Raw genomic sequence first — 18078 nt, 5'->3', positions numbered from 1 at the left:
TTAAACAAGTACGCTTTCAGTCAAAAGGTCTTCTTCTTAAGCAGACAACACAAACAAACACACACACACACACACACACACACACACACACACACATGACCACTGTCTCTGGTTGATAATACAAGTAAGTATAATAACTAATGTGTGACTCCAGTTGTATGGATGCTACAAAAAATTCTCTCTGAGAAGTTTGGTAACATATTATATTCATTATTTGTATGTTGTATTGTTAGGTTGCAGATAATAGATATTAGTAAAAATAGTGTTTGCTATTAATAAGTTTTTATCTCGGATTTAAAAAATGAATAAAATAATAACAGGAAATGGAGTGCAAAAAATTTATTTCAATGTAAATGTAATACTGCATGAAACAATAAGTTACAGAATGGTTCATAAATAGCATCTTACTGGTACCTATTTAAGTAGAGAGTATGTTTTAAGAAAATTCACATGATTATGGAATAACATCAGTACTCTTCAAGGCCTTCTTCAACTTCAACTGAATCCAATCCTACTTCCTCGTAGTCCTTCTCCAGGGCAGCTAAATCCTCTCGTGCTTCAGCAAATTCACCTTCCTCCATACCCTCTCCTACATACCAATGTACAAAAGCTCTCTTAGCATACATCAAATCAAATTTGTGATCTAGACGTGCCCATGCTTCAGCTATTGCTGTTGTGTTTGACAGCATGCAGACAGCACGCTGGACTTTAGCAAGATCTCCACCTGGGACTACAGTTGGTGGCTGATAATTGATTCCAACTTTAAATCCTGTTGGACACCAATCAACAAACTGAATGGACCGTTTTGTTTTTATGGTTGCAATAGCAGCATTAACATCTTTGGGAACAACATCACCTCTATAGAGCATACAGCAAGCCATGTATTTTCCATTACGTGGATCACATTTAACCATCTGATTTGCAGGCTCAAAACATGAATTTGTTATTTCTGCAACAGACAATTGTTCATGATAAGCTTTCTCTGCTGATACTACTGGAGCATATGTCACCAAAGGGAAGTGGATTCGAGGATATGGAACTAAATTTGTCTGGAATTCAGTCAGATCCACATTCAAGGCACCATCAAACCTCAGAGAGGCTGTAATTGATGATACAATTTGACCAATAAGCCGATTCAGATTTGTGTACGTAGGTCGCTCTATGTCCAAATTCCGTCGGCAAATATCAAAAATGGCTTCATTGTCACACATAAATGCACAATCAGAATGTTCTAAAGTTGTGTGTGTTGTAAGAATAGAGTTATACGGCTCCACAACAGCTGTTGAAACCTGAAACAAAAAGCATGTTTCACTATAATGCTGCAATACTTTATCATAAACTCAAAAATAAAAGGTTTATAATCTGCATTTATTTTATTTTTGTACCAATGATTCTCTGCATTTCTAGTGAATTCTGGCTTTTAACCACATGTCAGTTTCAGATAGACAACACATGAACGTTAAGATGTTAAAACAGAAAGACTAGATTTTAAACAGTGCATAAGTAGGAGGCAATTGTGGTAGTCCTCTCGAGCCATCCTTAAAGGGAAATGATGAATGTGAAGACAAACAGGAAAAAATGTGAACATAATGTCCACAAAGAGGAAATTCCCATAACATGCTTGATCCTGAATACATGTGGGGGTGGGGGGTGGGGGACAAAGAAAAGTAGGTATAAGTGTTCTTTTCAACAATAATATGGCATAATACAAAACTCCTCAACAGAAAAATTTAACAGCATGAAGACTTAGTTTATGACAGAATAAACTGTCTAGCTATGTGTGTAAATTTATAAGTTCTCTGCAAATGGTCTCTCACACTCATACAATTCAGTACTCCATAAGGCGCAACCATGTCATTAGAAGTAATTCATGAGGGTAAATCAATAAATGAAAAAGAATATTCAAAATTATTTTGTGTTTATATTTATAATAACATGAACTGGAAGTCACGTGTTATGGTATAGATCTTAAATGTATTAGCTCTGCAACTTTTTCATTACATACAACATCAGATTCTGGAGATGAAAATGTAAAAAAGTTTACTTACTTTTCCTGTTTTCATTCAGTAATGTCTTATGGCATCATATTTTACTATAGCTCAGTAGTGAGGAAAAATGATTGTGTTGTATAAAAGCATATTGTAAGGATAATGTGTGGTGTTCAGTCTGGAACCTCTTGTAAACAGTTGAGCACTCTGACAATAGCCTTACAGTACATTGTGAGGTTTGTTAAACAATTGTAACATTCATACATATAATACTAGAGGAGGAAGGATATACACTATCCATAACACAGCATTGGTGTGGCACAGAAAGCAGTGAAATGAAACAATGGAAAATCCAGGATGGAATAATCATAATATTATGAAAAGAATGGACTGTTAGTCACCATCTAACGGAGATGAGTCACAGACAGGCACACTAAAAGGACAGCTAAACAAGTAAGCTTTCAGCCAAAAGGCCTTCTTCAGAGTTAGACAACACACACACACACACACACACACACACACACACACACACACACACACACACACACAGGGTGGTCCATTGATAGTGACTGGGCAAAATATCACTCAAAATAAGTGTCAAACGAAAAAACTACAAAGAACGAAACTTGTCTAGCTTGAAGGCGGAAACCAGATGGCGCTATGGTTGCCCCGCTACATGGCACTGCCATAGGTCAAACGGATATCATCCGCGTTTTTTTTTTTTTTTTTTTTAATAGGAACTCCTAATTTTTATTACATATTCATGTAGTACATAAAGAAATATGAATGCTTTAGTTCGACCACTTTTCTTGCTTTGTGATAGATGGTGCTGTAATAGTCACAAATGTATAAGTACGTGCTATCACGTAACATTCCGCCAGTGCGGACGGTATTTGCTTCATGATAAAGTACCCGTGTTAAAATGGACCGTTTACCAATTGCAGAAAAGGTCGATATCGTGTTGATGTATGGCTATTGTGAACAAAATGCCCAACAAGCATGTGCTATGTATGCTGTTGCGGTATCCTGGACGACATCATCCAAGTGTTCGAACTGTTCGCCGGATAGTTACATTATTTAAGAAAACAGGAAGTGTTCAGCCACATGTGAAATGTCAACCATGACCTGCAACAAATGATGATGCCCTAGTAGGTGTTTTAGCTGCTGTTGCACCTAATCCGCACATCAGTAGGAGACAAACTGTGCAAAAATCGAGAATCTCATAACGTTGGTGTTGAGAATGCTACATCAACATCGATTGCACCCTTACCATATTTCTATGCACCAGGAATTGCATGGCGACGACTTTGAACATTGTGTACAGTTCTGGCACTGGGCACAACAGAAATTATGGATGATGACAGATTTTTTGCACGCATTCTATTTAGTGACGAAGCGTCATTCACCAACAGCGGTAACGTAAACCGGCATAATATGCACTATTCAGCAACGGAAAATCCACTATGGCTGCGACAAGTGGAACATCAGCGACCTTGGCAGGTTAATGTATGGTGCGACGTTATGGGAGGAAGGATAATTGGCCCCCATTTTATCGATGGCAATCTAAATGGTGCAATGTATGCTGATTTCCTATGTAATGTTCTACTGATGTTACTTCAAGATGTTTCACTGCATGACACAATGGCAATGTACTTCCAACATGATCGATGTCTGGCACATAGCTTGCGTGCGGTTGAAGAGGTATTGAATAGCATATTTCATGACATGTGGATTGCTCATCGAAGCACCATACCATGGCCCACATGTTCACCGGATCTGACGTCCCCGGATTTCTGTCTGTGGCGAAAGTTGAAGGATATTTGCAATCGTGATCCACCGACAACGCCTAACAACATGTGTCAGCGCATTGTCAATGCATGTGCGAACATTATGGAAGGCGAACTACTCGCTGTTGAGAGGAATGTCGTTACACGTATTGCCAAATGCATTGAGGTTGACAGACATCAGTTTGAGCATTTGTTGCATTAATGTGGTATTTACAGGTAATCACACTGTAACAGCATGCGTTCTCAGAAATGATAAGTTCACAAAGGTACATGTATCAAATTGAACAACTGAAATAAAATGTTCAAATGTACCTACGTTCTGTATTTTAATTTAAAAACGCTACCAGTAGCCAACTCTTTGTCTAAAATTGTGAGCCATATGTTTGTGACTATTACAGCGCCATCTATCACAAAGTGAAGAAAGTGGTCCAACTAAAACATTCATATTTTTTATGTACTACACAAATATATAATTAAAATGGGGGCTCTTATTAAAAAAAAAAACACAGTTGATATCCGTTTGACCTATGGCAGTGCCATCTAGTGGGCCAACAATAGCGCCATCTGGTTTCCCTCTTCAAGCTAGACAAGTTCTTTGTAGTTTTTTCATTTGACGCTTATTTCGTGAGATATTTGGGCCCAGTCACAATCAACTGACCACCCTGTATATATAGACACACACACACACACACACACACACACACACACACACACACACACACACACGATTCACATGTGACTACTGTCTCTGGCTGCGTAAGGCAGGCTTACAGAGAACAGTGGGGTATTCAGTCATAAAAATCTTTGACCACCTACTCAATGATTATTTAGTGCATAAAGAAAGTATGTTCAAACACAAACTTTGAAATCACATGTCTTCACAGCTCCTCCTACTCCACAGAAGAATTTATGAATGTCTAGTAGTATGATTTGTGTGTGTGTGTGTGTGTGTGTGTGTGTGTGTGTGCCGAATGGGGTAGCCATGTGGTCTAAGGTGCCTTGCCATGGTTTGCATGGTTCCACCTGTCAGAGGTTTGAGTCCTCCCTTGGGTATGGGTGTGTGTGTTTTATTTAGCGTAAGTTAGTTTAAGTTAGATTAAGTAGTGTGTAAGCCTAGGGACTGATGACCTCAGCTGTTTGGTCCCATAGAACTTACCACAAATTTCCAAATTTTGTGTGTTTGTGTGTGTGTGTGTGTGTGTGTGTGTGTGTGTCAATGACAATGAAAATGAACATACTTAATCATAAGCTACTGTATGCATGCAAAAGAAAGGAATCATGTAAATGGCATGCTGCCATATTTTTTGTTGAGAAGATGTACTGTTATTAAAACTGACTCTTTTTGTATCACAGCAACAGGTAACAATTACAAACCCTGGAACACACAAGTAACTAACTGTCCATGACCAGTGACTTGTGACACAAATGGAAACATGTGTATTTCATTGGGATATTGTGGATCCACAATTTATTTGCTAAATATTTATTTGTTGAAAAAGATGGTATTTCTGAACCTCAGGCAATGTATTCACCTATAATCATTGTAAGCTTACAGCTGTTGAAAGAGGTTCATGTGATTAACATTATACAGCACACTTTTACTAAATGGGGACCAATTACAGGAAATGATACCTGATAACAAGTCATATGTACATACAGAAGGAAATGTGTTCCAAGGAAAGTACACCCACTTGAAGGTGGATGTAAAAGTTCTTTGACCACACCTTGGTATCAGCATCAGGCAGGTGGCCCATCAGCATGAGTTAAGCCAGATGACCAAGTGGAATGTTCTGTAAGACAACTGCAGTTGTCAGTATCACTTATAAAACATGCTGGGCTTGAATTCCATCACTGGCTCATCCCACAAGCCAACATTGTGCTGAGATATCTGTCATCCATTCTAACCATATACGAAGCTACCTTCATGAGGGCAGTATCATTAACTTTCACAACATGTGCCTGTAGGCTACAGAGAATCCCCTAGCTATGGTGTCAGAGAACTATAGCACCAGTTTAGCCTTAGTGAGTGATAAGGGTTTATTGGCGACTGACCTGAGGGACCAGTTGCTCTTCTACAATGCCTGTCACATGAGATATCTCTGCACTTCCTGCGGGTGACCCTGTCTCCCTGGCTGGAAGATATGCCTTTGGTGGTATGAAGGGTAGTGTGACTATGACATTGTGATGCTCCAGCTCACTGTCCTCTTGAGTGTGTAGCTAAAACACTAGTACAGACCGACTGTTCCCATTTGCCTGGTGTGGTCTCAAGTGTGCTTTTAATCACTATAATCTACACTACCAAAAATCTTTTATCTTTTCCTTCAAGTGGGTGTAACTCCCTTGGCTCATGTTTGTGGGTGTATGTCCATACCACTTTTTTGCTCCTTTTCTCTCAGGGATAATTTTTTTGTCCCCATTTAAAAAAAATGACATGTATATGTTTTCTGTCATTATTGATAATTAGTAACTGAAGAACACAGAAAAATTATAGCAGCAGCTTAGTACCATTATTATAGTCTTTCATTTGTTTCATGTCTCTGAAGCTTCTCTGCTGACATTTGCATAAAATGATGTGTGAATTAGAAACTAAATAGACAAGTTTGTGTTCGCGTTTATCTCCTGTTGGTATCTGAATAATTGCAGATATTAACACCAAGATGTACAGTAGTCTGTTGGATGCTATGTGTTCAGTATTATGGTTGTCATGTGATAGTGAAAGTCACATTATCTTAGAACAGTAGCTTTTGTGTTCATAATAACACTGACTCAGTCTCAAAGACACTTTATGAATCAAAGAGTCTTGTATTAGAAAGGAACAGAAAATGAACTACTTTTCTCTCCCCTCCTGAAACTGCTCCCTCACAATATATACCTGTTCCCCCTGCCATCTCACAACCTGTCCCTCTTCCACCAGCCTCCACACACACCATCACTCTTCCACCTCACAGCCTATCCTCCTTCCACATGCCTCCTCACACTTTCTTCTGTTTCAACCTGAAAGTTACCCCTCTACATCTCCCATGTGTCTTCTACACCTTCCCCAATTCTTTGCTCTCTCTGTCCATCTACTTCTCCCACTCTCTGTGCCTGTCTCCTCTTCCTCCCCCTCTCTGTCTCTACATCCACTCACTTCTCCTCCCTCCCTCTGTCCATCTCCTGCTCGCACTCCTGTCTGTCCATCTCATCCTCCCCCCTGCTCACTATCCACCTCCTCTTCCCCCCTCTCTCTGCTTGACCATGCCCATTTGCATGCACACACTCTGAAACACATTCTGATACTATTTGCACAATACACCAGTTGTGTAGGGTAGCCTAGATGTCAGGCATAACCAAATCTCTTAACTCTGAGCCGATACCTATGGGAGCTAGATAGTTTTTACCTCATAGAACTTCTTTCCAGACATTAAGTAATATGTTTGCCAAACTTGGTTGAAATGGATCCAATAGTTTAGGATACACACACATATAAAATTGTGAATGTCATACCTGAGGGGCAGGGTAAATAGCAAACTCCAGTTTACTCTTCTTCCCATAATCAACAGACAGTCTTTCCATTAAAAGTGATGTAAAACCAGATCCTGTGCCTCCACCAAATGAATGAAAAATGAGAAATCCCTGAAGACCTGTGCACTGATCAGCAAGTTTCCTTACACGGTCTAAAACAATATCAACAAATTCCTTTCCAATTGTATAATGCCCCCTTGCATAGTTGTTTGCTGCATCTTCCTTTCCAGTAATAAGCTGCTCTGGATGAAATAGTTGTCGATATGGACCTGCACGAACCTCATCTGCAAACATGTTATTTTCATTTTAGAATTTATGCATTTTCCAGCAGTCACACACTTCATATTCATGATTCCTGTCACCCAAAGAAACTCAGTATACAGCAGTGTGACAAAATTTAATTTCAACAATTATAAACATTAATACATTCAGTAAGCTAATGAATTCTATAAAACAAGAGAAACTCTTCACCCTACTAAGTTATTTATTATTATTAGTCAATTACTGAAAACTACAGAAGTTCCACTTTTCATCTGGAAGATTACAGGGCTACAATGTTGTAGATCAAAATTGTTATAGAGTTAATACAACAATAATCTCAATCATATCTCGAGTAAGCTCTGAAAAAACTATGAGATGGAACAGTAATGTATGTTATACTTTCCACAATTATCTTCAAGTGTATGTAAATCCAGTGTTGGTGAACACAAGGATAATTTGTGAACATGTGGTATATTTATTTCCCAAATGGGTAAAATTAAATTATTAAATTATGATTTGTAGTTAAAATAAGAAACGCAGATAGGCTAGAAATACAAAATGTTTACTTAGCACTTCTTGAAAATTTTACATGTGCATGAAGAAATAACTAACTTTATTACACTTATTTTTACATTTTAAATAATTTTGTGAGGACTGAACTATACACATGAACTTCATTGAAGTTTGCAAAAACTACAGGTATAGATTCCTAAATCTTTCTTCCTTAAATAATAACACCATTTATTACTCGACATTTTCATTCATAAAAATTAGAATCATAATAAGTTTTCTGTGGGATTTGCTGAAACTGAATTCATCTCAGATATAAGTTTCACTCTTTAAATATTTTTTTCTATTTACAGAAATAACATTTCCTTTAACAACGGAGTCCTCTAAAGTACAAACAGAAGACCTCCTGTTTGTAAAGTAGTGTTGTGCTACCTTTTGATATCATGCTGGTTTGGTGGCTTGTGTGATTGTAATTCATGTATATGTGTCTAGCTTACAAATATAAGAACTGCAGTTTCATTTGTCACTTATATCCATAAAACAAAAGTATCTGAGTTTTAAGCCATGAATGATGATGTCTGCATCACATCACTGTAGGCGGAGGAGCTTTAGATGTTATTAATGTTATGTCATGTTTTGAGTCAGTACACAATTACTGCATATCTTCTGCTCTGAATAAACAACTTCCCAAAGTCTTCTGATCAACTCTTATGACATAGTCTTTAGAATTACATGTGTATGTGGCATCCACCATGTAGATATTTGGTATGTATTGAAAGCTGAACCCCTTTTAAATTTACAGTTAGGTTACTGGCATTCTTTACTTCCAATGACTGAAGTGTCACAAAATTAAAGACTGACACATTCTTACTGCTGGTGTATATTAAATTGAAGTGCTTCTGTTACAGTTTTATCAGTTTGGTTGGTGCTTCTTAACAGTGACTGTATACAATTACTTCAATTACAAAATTTAAAAAAAGGAAAACATTATACATGACAATTTTTCATGCTGAAAAGCTATGCACTATCCTGGTTGTGGAATACTGATGAGGAAGTGGTGCCACAACTGTCATCTCTCAGTTATTTGTTTGGATTAGATTAGATTCAGATTAGTTTCAGTTTTCATTCCATAGACCCAAAAATTAGATGATTGTCATGGGTGTGGAATATGTCAGAATGTATTAGATAAAAAACATAGAACATTTGAATATAATACTCACATCCCTGATCATTTGCCAGGAGATTGAATTGAATTGAATGAAATTTTACTGTCGTTTAGCTATTACAGCAATTCATAAATTCAAGTTACATAAATACAAGTTATACAGCATATATACATGGGTTGAAGATCAATATGTCACTGTTGGTTTTCCATATAATACACTATTTAAAATCAAATAATATGGAAAACATTGCATCATAAATTACTCATTTAAAGAAGTTATGCTGAACTCCCCAAACTGGTACCACTATGATATTTTACAGTCATAAAATTCCTGAAGTGAGTAACAAGGATTTGCAGCTAACCAAGTGAATAATTTGTCTTTAAATAAATCAAATGGAGCTTCTACCCATTCTAGTGGCAGTTTGTTAAACATCTTCCACTTCGTGCCTGTTCAGTGACTTGGATAATCTGTAGTGAGGTATGTCAAGATGGCTACTATTTGTGGTGCCATGAGAGTGTACATCTCTTCTATGCTGGTATTCTGATAAGTTGCTCTTTATATGCAATAGGGCAGTGTAAATATACATGTTTATAACAGTTAATATTTTTATCTAAAAACAAAGATGATGTGACTTACCAAATGAAAGTGCTGGCAGGTCGACAGACACACAAACAAACACAAACATACACACAGAATTCAAGCTTTCGCAACAAACTGTTGCCTCATCAGGAAAGAGGGAAGGAGAGGGAAAGACAAAAGGATGTGGGTTTTAAGGGAGATGGTAAGGAGTCATTCCAATCCCGTGAGCGGAAAGACTTACCTTAGGGGGAAAAAAGGATGGGTATACACTCGCACACACACACATATCCATCCACACATATACAGACACAAGCAGACATATTTAAAGACAAAGAGTTTGGGCAGAGATGTCAGTCGAGGCAGAAGTGCAGAGGCAAAGATGTTGAATGACAGGTGAGGTATGAGTGGCGGCAACTTGAAATTAGCGGAGATTGAGGCCTGGTGGATAACGGGAAGAGAGGATATATTGAAGAGCAAGTTCCCATCTCCGGAGTTCGGATTGGTTGGTGTTAGTGGGAAGTATCCAGATAACCTGGACGGTGTAACACTGTGCCAAGATGTGCTGGCTGTGCACCAAGGCATGTTTAGCCACAGGGTGATCCTCATTACCAACAAACACTGTCTGCCTGTGTCCATTCATGCGAATGGACAGTTTGTTGCTGGTCATTCCCACATAGAATGCGTCACAGTGTAGGCAGGTCAGTTGGTAGATCACGTGGGTGCTTTCACACGTGGCTCTGCCTTTGATCGTGTACACCTTCCGGGTTACAGGACTGGAGTAGGTGGTGGTGGGAGGATGCATGGGACAGGTTTTACACCGGGGGCAATTACAAGGGTAGGAGCCAGAGGGTAGGGAAGGTAGTTTGGGGATTTCATAGGGATGAACTAAGAGGTTACGAAGGTTAGGTGGACGGCGGAAAGACACTCTTGGTGGAGTGGGGAGGATTTCATGAAGGATGGATCTCATTTAATATTTTTAAGTTGATAAACAGTGGTTTGCAGTGGGCCAGTTTATCACTGTTTGTTGTAATTTTAATTACTTTCTTCTGAAGTACCAAAATGTCCTGAAGGTGTGAGCTATTGCCCCATATTAAAAGCCCATAACATATAATGCTTTGAAAGAAAGCAAAGTAGGCCAATCTTACATAGGCCGCAGGTACATAGTTTTTTAAATTCTTTAACAAATACACCACTCTGGACAGCCTTGCACTAATGTATTTAATATGTGGCTCCCAAGTCAGTTTACTATCTATAGCAATACCTAATAACTTAACACTATACATGAAGTATGCTATGTGAATACATCACAGTAAACTGGAACTGGTAATATTTACAGAATTAATATACTGTCAGAATGAAACATGGTTATGTACTTTTAATAATCTTATCATATACAAAAACCCTGATCGTGACTATTGTGACCAAGTGCTGTCAGAACTGAAATCTAACAGACATTTTTGGTTAAGCTGGTCTAACAGACCCTGTTAAGCTATTCATCTATAGAGTAAAAGGAGTTGCCTACCAAAAAGTCTTTCAAACTCCGTTTAAAATGTGCTTCATCTGAAACCAAGATTTTTCATTAGTGAATAAGCTTTGAGTGTCCCACATCACATTTATACTAAAAATTAATGTATCATTTATAATAAGCTACTTAGCCAAGTTATTTATAGTGCAATAAGTCTACAAAGGAGACTTGTTACAAAACTCTCATGTACACCATCCTAGAATACTGCCCAAGTGTGTAAACAGGATTAAGAGGTTATATTGAACACACACAGAGAAGGGCAGCATAAATGGTCACAAATTTGTTTGACACATGGGAGAGGGTCATGGAGATGCTGAAGAAGCTGACCTAGCAGATACATGAAGATAGATGCCAACTATCCTGAGAAACCTACTTACAAAGTTTCAAGAACCAGTTTTAAAAGATGAATCTAGGGACTCACTCCAGTGTCCTACAAATAACTCCAATAGGGATCATTGAGGACAAGATTAAATTAATAGGGCTATGTAACAGTCCTCTTCCTTCACTCCATACATGAATGGAACAGGAAGAAGCCATAATATGTAGTACAATGCTATACAGTGCACAATGGTCCGCACAGTATGGATCTAGATGTTCCCTAGTCATAGTACTTTAAATACAGATGTTAGTCATTCTCCCTTGTTTATTTTTTATTTACTCTCGAGTATGTCTATATATCTATACACTCTGTCTCTCTCTCTCTCCATTCTGGGAAGATAACTCTGTCAGCAGATTGGAACTCCAAAAATGTGGACAGAGGATGCAAAGCTATCACCCACCACCCAATTCTAAAATGTTTTCCTTTTTTTTACCTCCAAGCTGTTACATGGGAATACTGTAGCATTTAGAGAGCACAATTTCTATTGGCAAAGACATTGTGACATCATTGGGCCAACTGTCGTACTCCTCATCTGTTCTAGAAGACTGAAACCAAGTGTTCAGTTCAGTTGGATAAGACTCTTTTTTCCTTTTGGTAGTAAGAAGACTTTCATGTATCTCAGGCCTGTGATTGGAAAAGACTAGGGGAAAAGACAGAAATATAGTGGTGGTATAAGTTTACATAATTCCCACTAGGAGACATATGCATCTCTCTACTACGGACATTCTTGATACTCTGACACCAGATGGGTCTGGCCACATTGTTTGCAGACTTCACAAATCAGTCACTTTATTGAACCTATATGACTGCAGGAAAACTTTTACCTTGGCATGTGGTGCTATGCAATTTTGGAATGACCTTCTGCCTTACCATTCAGCCAAGTAGACAGATTCATGTTTAGCCTCTGGCTTTGTCTGATTAAATTTTTGTCAATAGATATGAAATTTGATGGATGTCTGGTTCATATTTCTGAAAGTGTAGAGTGCTTAGCATTTTCTGATCCAAGTGCAGGTGCGATATGAGCATCACTTATTTTATTGAACTGGGTCCTTCTGACTTTATTCATATCAAGAGACTATTCAATAACTTTGCAGATTTGGTTGTTTGAAAGTTTAAAGATAGGCTGTACATTGGAATGGATGCCTACCATCATCCTCATTGACATAAATTTGAACAGGGATTTTTCAGTATTTATTTCAGAGTAGGGCAAGATTTTGGACACCAACCAGCAGAAGTGTTTGTACAAATAGATCTGTCATGTAGCACTTAAACTGTGCCAACACACCACCTTTCACAACAATGACAATCTAGCACTTATGCTTATATGGTAAAGTACAGCTCAGCTCAGGCAGTTTAGGGAATCTTGATGTTGCCTCCTTGCTCAGCTCTGGTCATGATTCAGCTGATCTTTAGACTTGCATGGCAACTTTAATTTTATAATGCACATTCATTGTTGATCAGGAAGGGCATATTCTTTTGTGAATGTGCAGTAGGAAAACTGTTACATCATTCCATTACTTTCCTCTTGCTTTAAAAACATTTGTCAAGTAATTAAATTCATTTTTTAATAATTGTTGCTTATATTCACCACTCAATTAGCAGTGTTACTGAAATGTGTTCAGTGTGCTCTTTTTTTTCAGAGAACAAATGAAATTCATTAAACATACCACCTTTCTTTCAAGTTACTACTTTTAGGCATCACTTTTAATCTGTATATGATTCTTAAGGGTGAGAGGGATCTGACTGAATTTCACACAAGTATTTTGGTCAGATGAGTAATTTTTCATTAAGTTTGTAGAAAGATAGATTATCCATATGTCAAGATTCCCAATCTTGGGCTGCATGTGACAGGGCTAATTTACTTCTCACATTATCCAACATCTGTTGTGTAATTTTGTTAGGCATTTAACTTAAGGTAAGTAGTGTGGTGTTTTGCATACATGCACACAATTTGGGAAAAAAAGAAAGACATGAATAAACAAGCACTCAAAGGATGTATTGCATACTGTATACATAACTTCAAGTTTTTTATTTTTGTTGATAATACTGGACACCACAGTCATTCAAATTACTTATAGAGGATTTCACATCTGATTCATGAAAGACAATTGAAGTTATAAACTAACTGGCAATGGAATACAGTCTTCTATCTTTGTGGAAAATATTACTGTAGGAAATAAGCCAAAATGAGACATCAGCTATTTGGAGTTCATGTAATCATTGCTTTCTGACATAAAATCAATATTAAGATTTCAATGTGTAAGGGTACTGTACCAGTAAAGCAATTACTTGTGCAAATTCTTATTAATACTCTCCCCAGCTGTCCGATGAAGAATAAAACATTCTCCACTGGCAGCTTATACACAGGACTGCTATTTTTTGTGTTACTTAACCCACTAATATGCCACAGTATTTGAACAGCACAGTACTTATTCACACCTAAATCCTGGGATTGTACAGTGCATTTTGTGTGTATACTCTTTACATATTTCCACATTGCTACAGCAGAAAATTATGTAATACAGAGAGTTGTACAGATCTAAAAGCTGATTATTTTTCAAATTTAGATCCTGAATGCAGGAGAAAAAAATTACATGCACAAAAAGGTACGTATTGATGGTGTTGTATTATTTATCTCATTGATTCAGCCATCAACCACGATTGTGTTCTTAATGAACTAGAAATGTTCAAAATTACTGTCATTACAAATACATGTCTGCAACTGTAATACATAGTCATGTGATTTCTTTCATAAGTTAAATTATTCTATACCTTAAAATTTTTTGTAAGTATTTACAACTTTTAGGTGTGTTGTGACTAACTTGTAAGTTAGGCATCTGAAAAAAATCATTACAGAATTTATGATAATCAGGCCAATTATGAAAGTTATCTCATACTGATATATTAAAATACAGTAATTTAGAACTTTTTATAGATGTGTAATGTAAAAAGTATGTCTACAGTATTTACCTATTACAGTTGGTTCTAGATCAACAAAGACAGCTCTTGGTACATGCTTCCCAGCTCCTGTCTCACTGAAGAATGTGTTGAAGCTGTCATCACCTCCCTGCACTTTATCTGATGGCATGTGCCCATCTGGACTGATGCCATGTTCAAGGCAATAAAGTTCCCAACAAGAGTTACCAATTTGAACACCAGCTTGACCAACATGTATTGAGATGCATTCACGCTGAAAATGAGAACATAATACGAATTTTATTTACAAGTACACATTACACAACATTCAACTCTGTGTTTCAGAATTAACACAAAAGAAAAAATAACGTGTTTCAACAACTATCCCAACTTACACAGTCCATATTATACAACCAAATACTGTAAAGATATTGATAAAATAGACAGAACAAATTATTGTTCAGTAAATTTCAAACTTTCATAATGTAAATCTGTAGCTTATAAGAACAATATATACTTAAATCTGTTAGGTTTCTATTTGTTTTTCTTTATCAACTGAAACTGATGAAAATGTAACATACATAACAGAAAAGAATGAACCAACATAATCTTGCAGTGTTGAATGATACAACAAAAAACAGTGCCACACTGGAGTTCACTGGGTAAAAGATGCTGCACTGCATAAATTTAAAATGTTAAAATTTATACTTTAAATTTGTAGAAAGGAAGATAAAGCTGCATTGCTTAATTAGTTAAGAAAATTTTTAGTCCCAGAGGTATTAACTTAATGTAGAACTGTAGCTTTAAGTTTTTCTTATACTATAACAATAGCTTTAAATAACTTTAAATGTTTATTAATATTACTTTAAATTCATGGTCAATTGTGAGTGAATTGTATCACCGAATAGTCACAATATTTATTCATGTACAGTACATGTTACATGTAAAGTCTACCATTTATTGGAACCTTAATGAAGTACAACTTTTTGACACAAGCATTTGCTATTTTAAAAATATTTATTACAACAGTCTCAGATGCAATTAGTCACACTTGATAACTAGATTCCCTCATAGTTAATGACTATCTTCAGGTCTGATTAAGCATGTGCTGTGAGAAGTGATCAGTCACATCTGAAGATTTATAATTAAATGTAATCGGAGTTAGTCATCAATCATGACTAATGGCAACTAAGACTCTTGTAATAAATATTTAAAAAACATTGATATAGGTGTGGCTTCTCCCTTGAAAATGTGTCAGCCATTATTACAATCATTTACAGTTCTGAAACTATAACACATAATTAATAATTGACATTTTACCAGTGAGACACATTATCATTAATTTTTTTTATTTTGTTACTACCTATGTAAAATTTCAGTGAGTATAATGCATTTTGATATCTATACTTTTGGTACATAGATCTGAAGATACAAGAAAGATGCACATGTAGACTAACTTATTAATAACATTGTTTTATTCTGGTAATAGAAAACTTTGTACAGAATGTCCACTGTCAAATCAATGACATTCAAAAATAGTGTCTAATACTCATATGTATGTAGCTTGATAATGGCCTGGTGGAAGTAATTAGTCAAGTGTTAATGATGAATGTTGATTTCAATTTTATGAAGGGAAAGTTAACTCAGAAGAATGCCTTTCAAGAAATTTATAATGGCTATGGACTTTATACAAAAAACTATTATAAGGAGAGCAGTTTACATCAGAATGCTTAGTTGTGATATTATGTGATCAAGATATATGATATATCACTTGAGACAACTGTCCATAACACTTGACTTCTCTGGATCATAAATACTTCACAACCATTAAGGTTCACCACTACATTTTATAAACACCATATAACTGATATGCATCCCAAACAACACTACCCACCAGGAGAAAATAGTGTCTGCTCTTCCCTCTGATGCATGATCTGCACTATGTGATCAAAAGTATCCAGACACCCTCAAAACCATACGTTTTTTGTATTAGGTGCATTGGGCTGCCATGTACCGCGAAGTACTCCATATCAGCAACCTCAGTAGTCATTAGACATCATGGAGAGCAGAATGGTGCACTCTGCAGAACTCACCGACTTCAAACGTTGTCAGGTGATTGGATGTCACTGTCTCATATGTCTGTACACGAAATTTCTACACTCCTAAACAGTCCTGACCTGAATTCTATAGAACACCTTTGGGGTGTTTGGAATGCTGACTTCGTGCCAGGCCTCACCAACCAACATCGATACCTCTCCTCAGTGGAGCACTCCATGGAGAGTGGGCTGCTATTCCCCAAAAAACATTCCAGCACCTGATTGAATGTATGCCTGCGAGAGTGGAAGCTGCCATCAAGGCTAAGGGTGGGCCAACACCATACTGAATTCCAGCATTACCGATGGAGGGCACTAGGAAGCTGTAAGTCATTTTCAGCCAGGTGTCCAGGCACTTTTGATGACATAGTGTATATCTATATGGTACTGATAATAAAACTGTAAAACTGACATGTATGTTTGTCTGTTTGAACACGCTGATCTCCAAAGCCACTATACCAAGTTCCATAGGGTTTTCACAGTAACTTGAGCATAGCTTGTGGCAACGTATAGGCTTTATTTCGTCAAAATCGTATCACACAAAAAAGAAATTGTGACTTAAAGTTTTATCTAAAACTATGTTTGTTTGAACACGCTAATCTACATCTGTATCTATCTATATCTACATACTCCACAAGCCACCATACGATGCGTGACAGAGGGTACCCTTAATGACGACTAGTGGTTTCCTTTCCTGTTCAACTCACAGAGAGAGCGAGGGAAAAACGTGTGTCTACATGCCTCTGTATGTGCCCTAATTTCTCGTACCTTATCTTTATGGTCCCTACACGAAATGAGTGTTTTCGGCAATAGGATAGTTCTGCAGTCAGCTTCAAACGTCAGTTCTCTAAACTTTCTCAATAGTGTCCTTCGAAATCAATGTCTTCTTGCCTGCAGGGATTCCCACTTAAGCTCCTGAAGCATATCAGTAACACTTGCTTGCTGAACGAACCTACCGGTAGCAAATCTAGCAATTCGCCTCTGAATTGCTTCGATGTCGTCTTTCAATCTGACCTAGTGTGGATTCCAAACACTCGAGCAGTACTCAAGAATAGGTCGCACTAGCGTCCTATATACCGTCTCCTTTATAAATGAACCACACTTTCCTAAGATTCTCCCAATAAATTGAAGTCAACCATTTACCTTCCCTACCATAATCCTCACATGCTCGTTCCATTTGAAATCACTTCGCAACGTTATGCCCAGATATTTAAACAACAGGACAGTGTTGGTTGGTTGGTTGGTTGGTTTGGGGAAGGAGACCAGACAGCGTGGTCATCGGTCTCATCGGATTAGGGAAGGATTGGGAAGGAAGTCGGCCGTGCCCTTTCAAAGAAACCATCCCGGCATTTGCCTGGAGTGATTTAGGG

The 18078-nt window shown here is 37.3% G+C and overlaps 1 protein-coding gene across 1 annotated transcript in view; it reads right to left on the bottom strand.

Moving 5' to 3' along the window:
- Window positions 1-324: 324 nt before the first annotated feature.
- The window catches only part of LOC126248593 (tubulin alpha-1 chain-like), a 41978-nt gene continuing 24224 nt past the window's right edge, over window positions 325-18078 (bottom strand). The window contains exons 2-4 of the mRNA XM_049949716.1: window positions 14670-14889; window positions 7262-7563; window positions 325-1289 (exon numbers count right to left, since the gene is read on the bottom strand). Coding sequence (XP_049805673.1) covers window positions 468-1289; window positions 7262-7563; window positions 14670-14889 — 1344 coding nt within the window. The 3' untranslated portion in view covers window positions 325-467. The remainder of the gene's footprint in view (window positions 1290-7261; window positions 7564-14669; window positions 14890-18078) is intronic.

The sequence above is a fragment of the Schistocerca nitens genome, chromosome 3 (assembly GCF_023898315.1).
Source record: "Schistocerca nitens isolate TAMUIC-IGC-003100 chromosome 3, iqSchNite1.1, whole genome shotgun sequence".
Lineage (NCBI taxonomy): Eukaryota > Metazoa > Arthropoda > Insecta > Orthoptera > Acrididae > Schistocerca > Schistocerca nitens.
The sequence above is the reverse complement of the archived record's forward strand: the minus strand, read 5'-3'. Positions and strand labels throughout refer to the sequence as shown.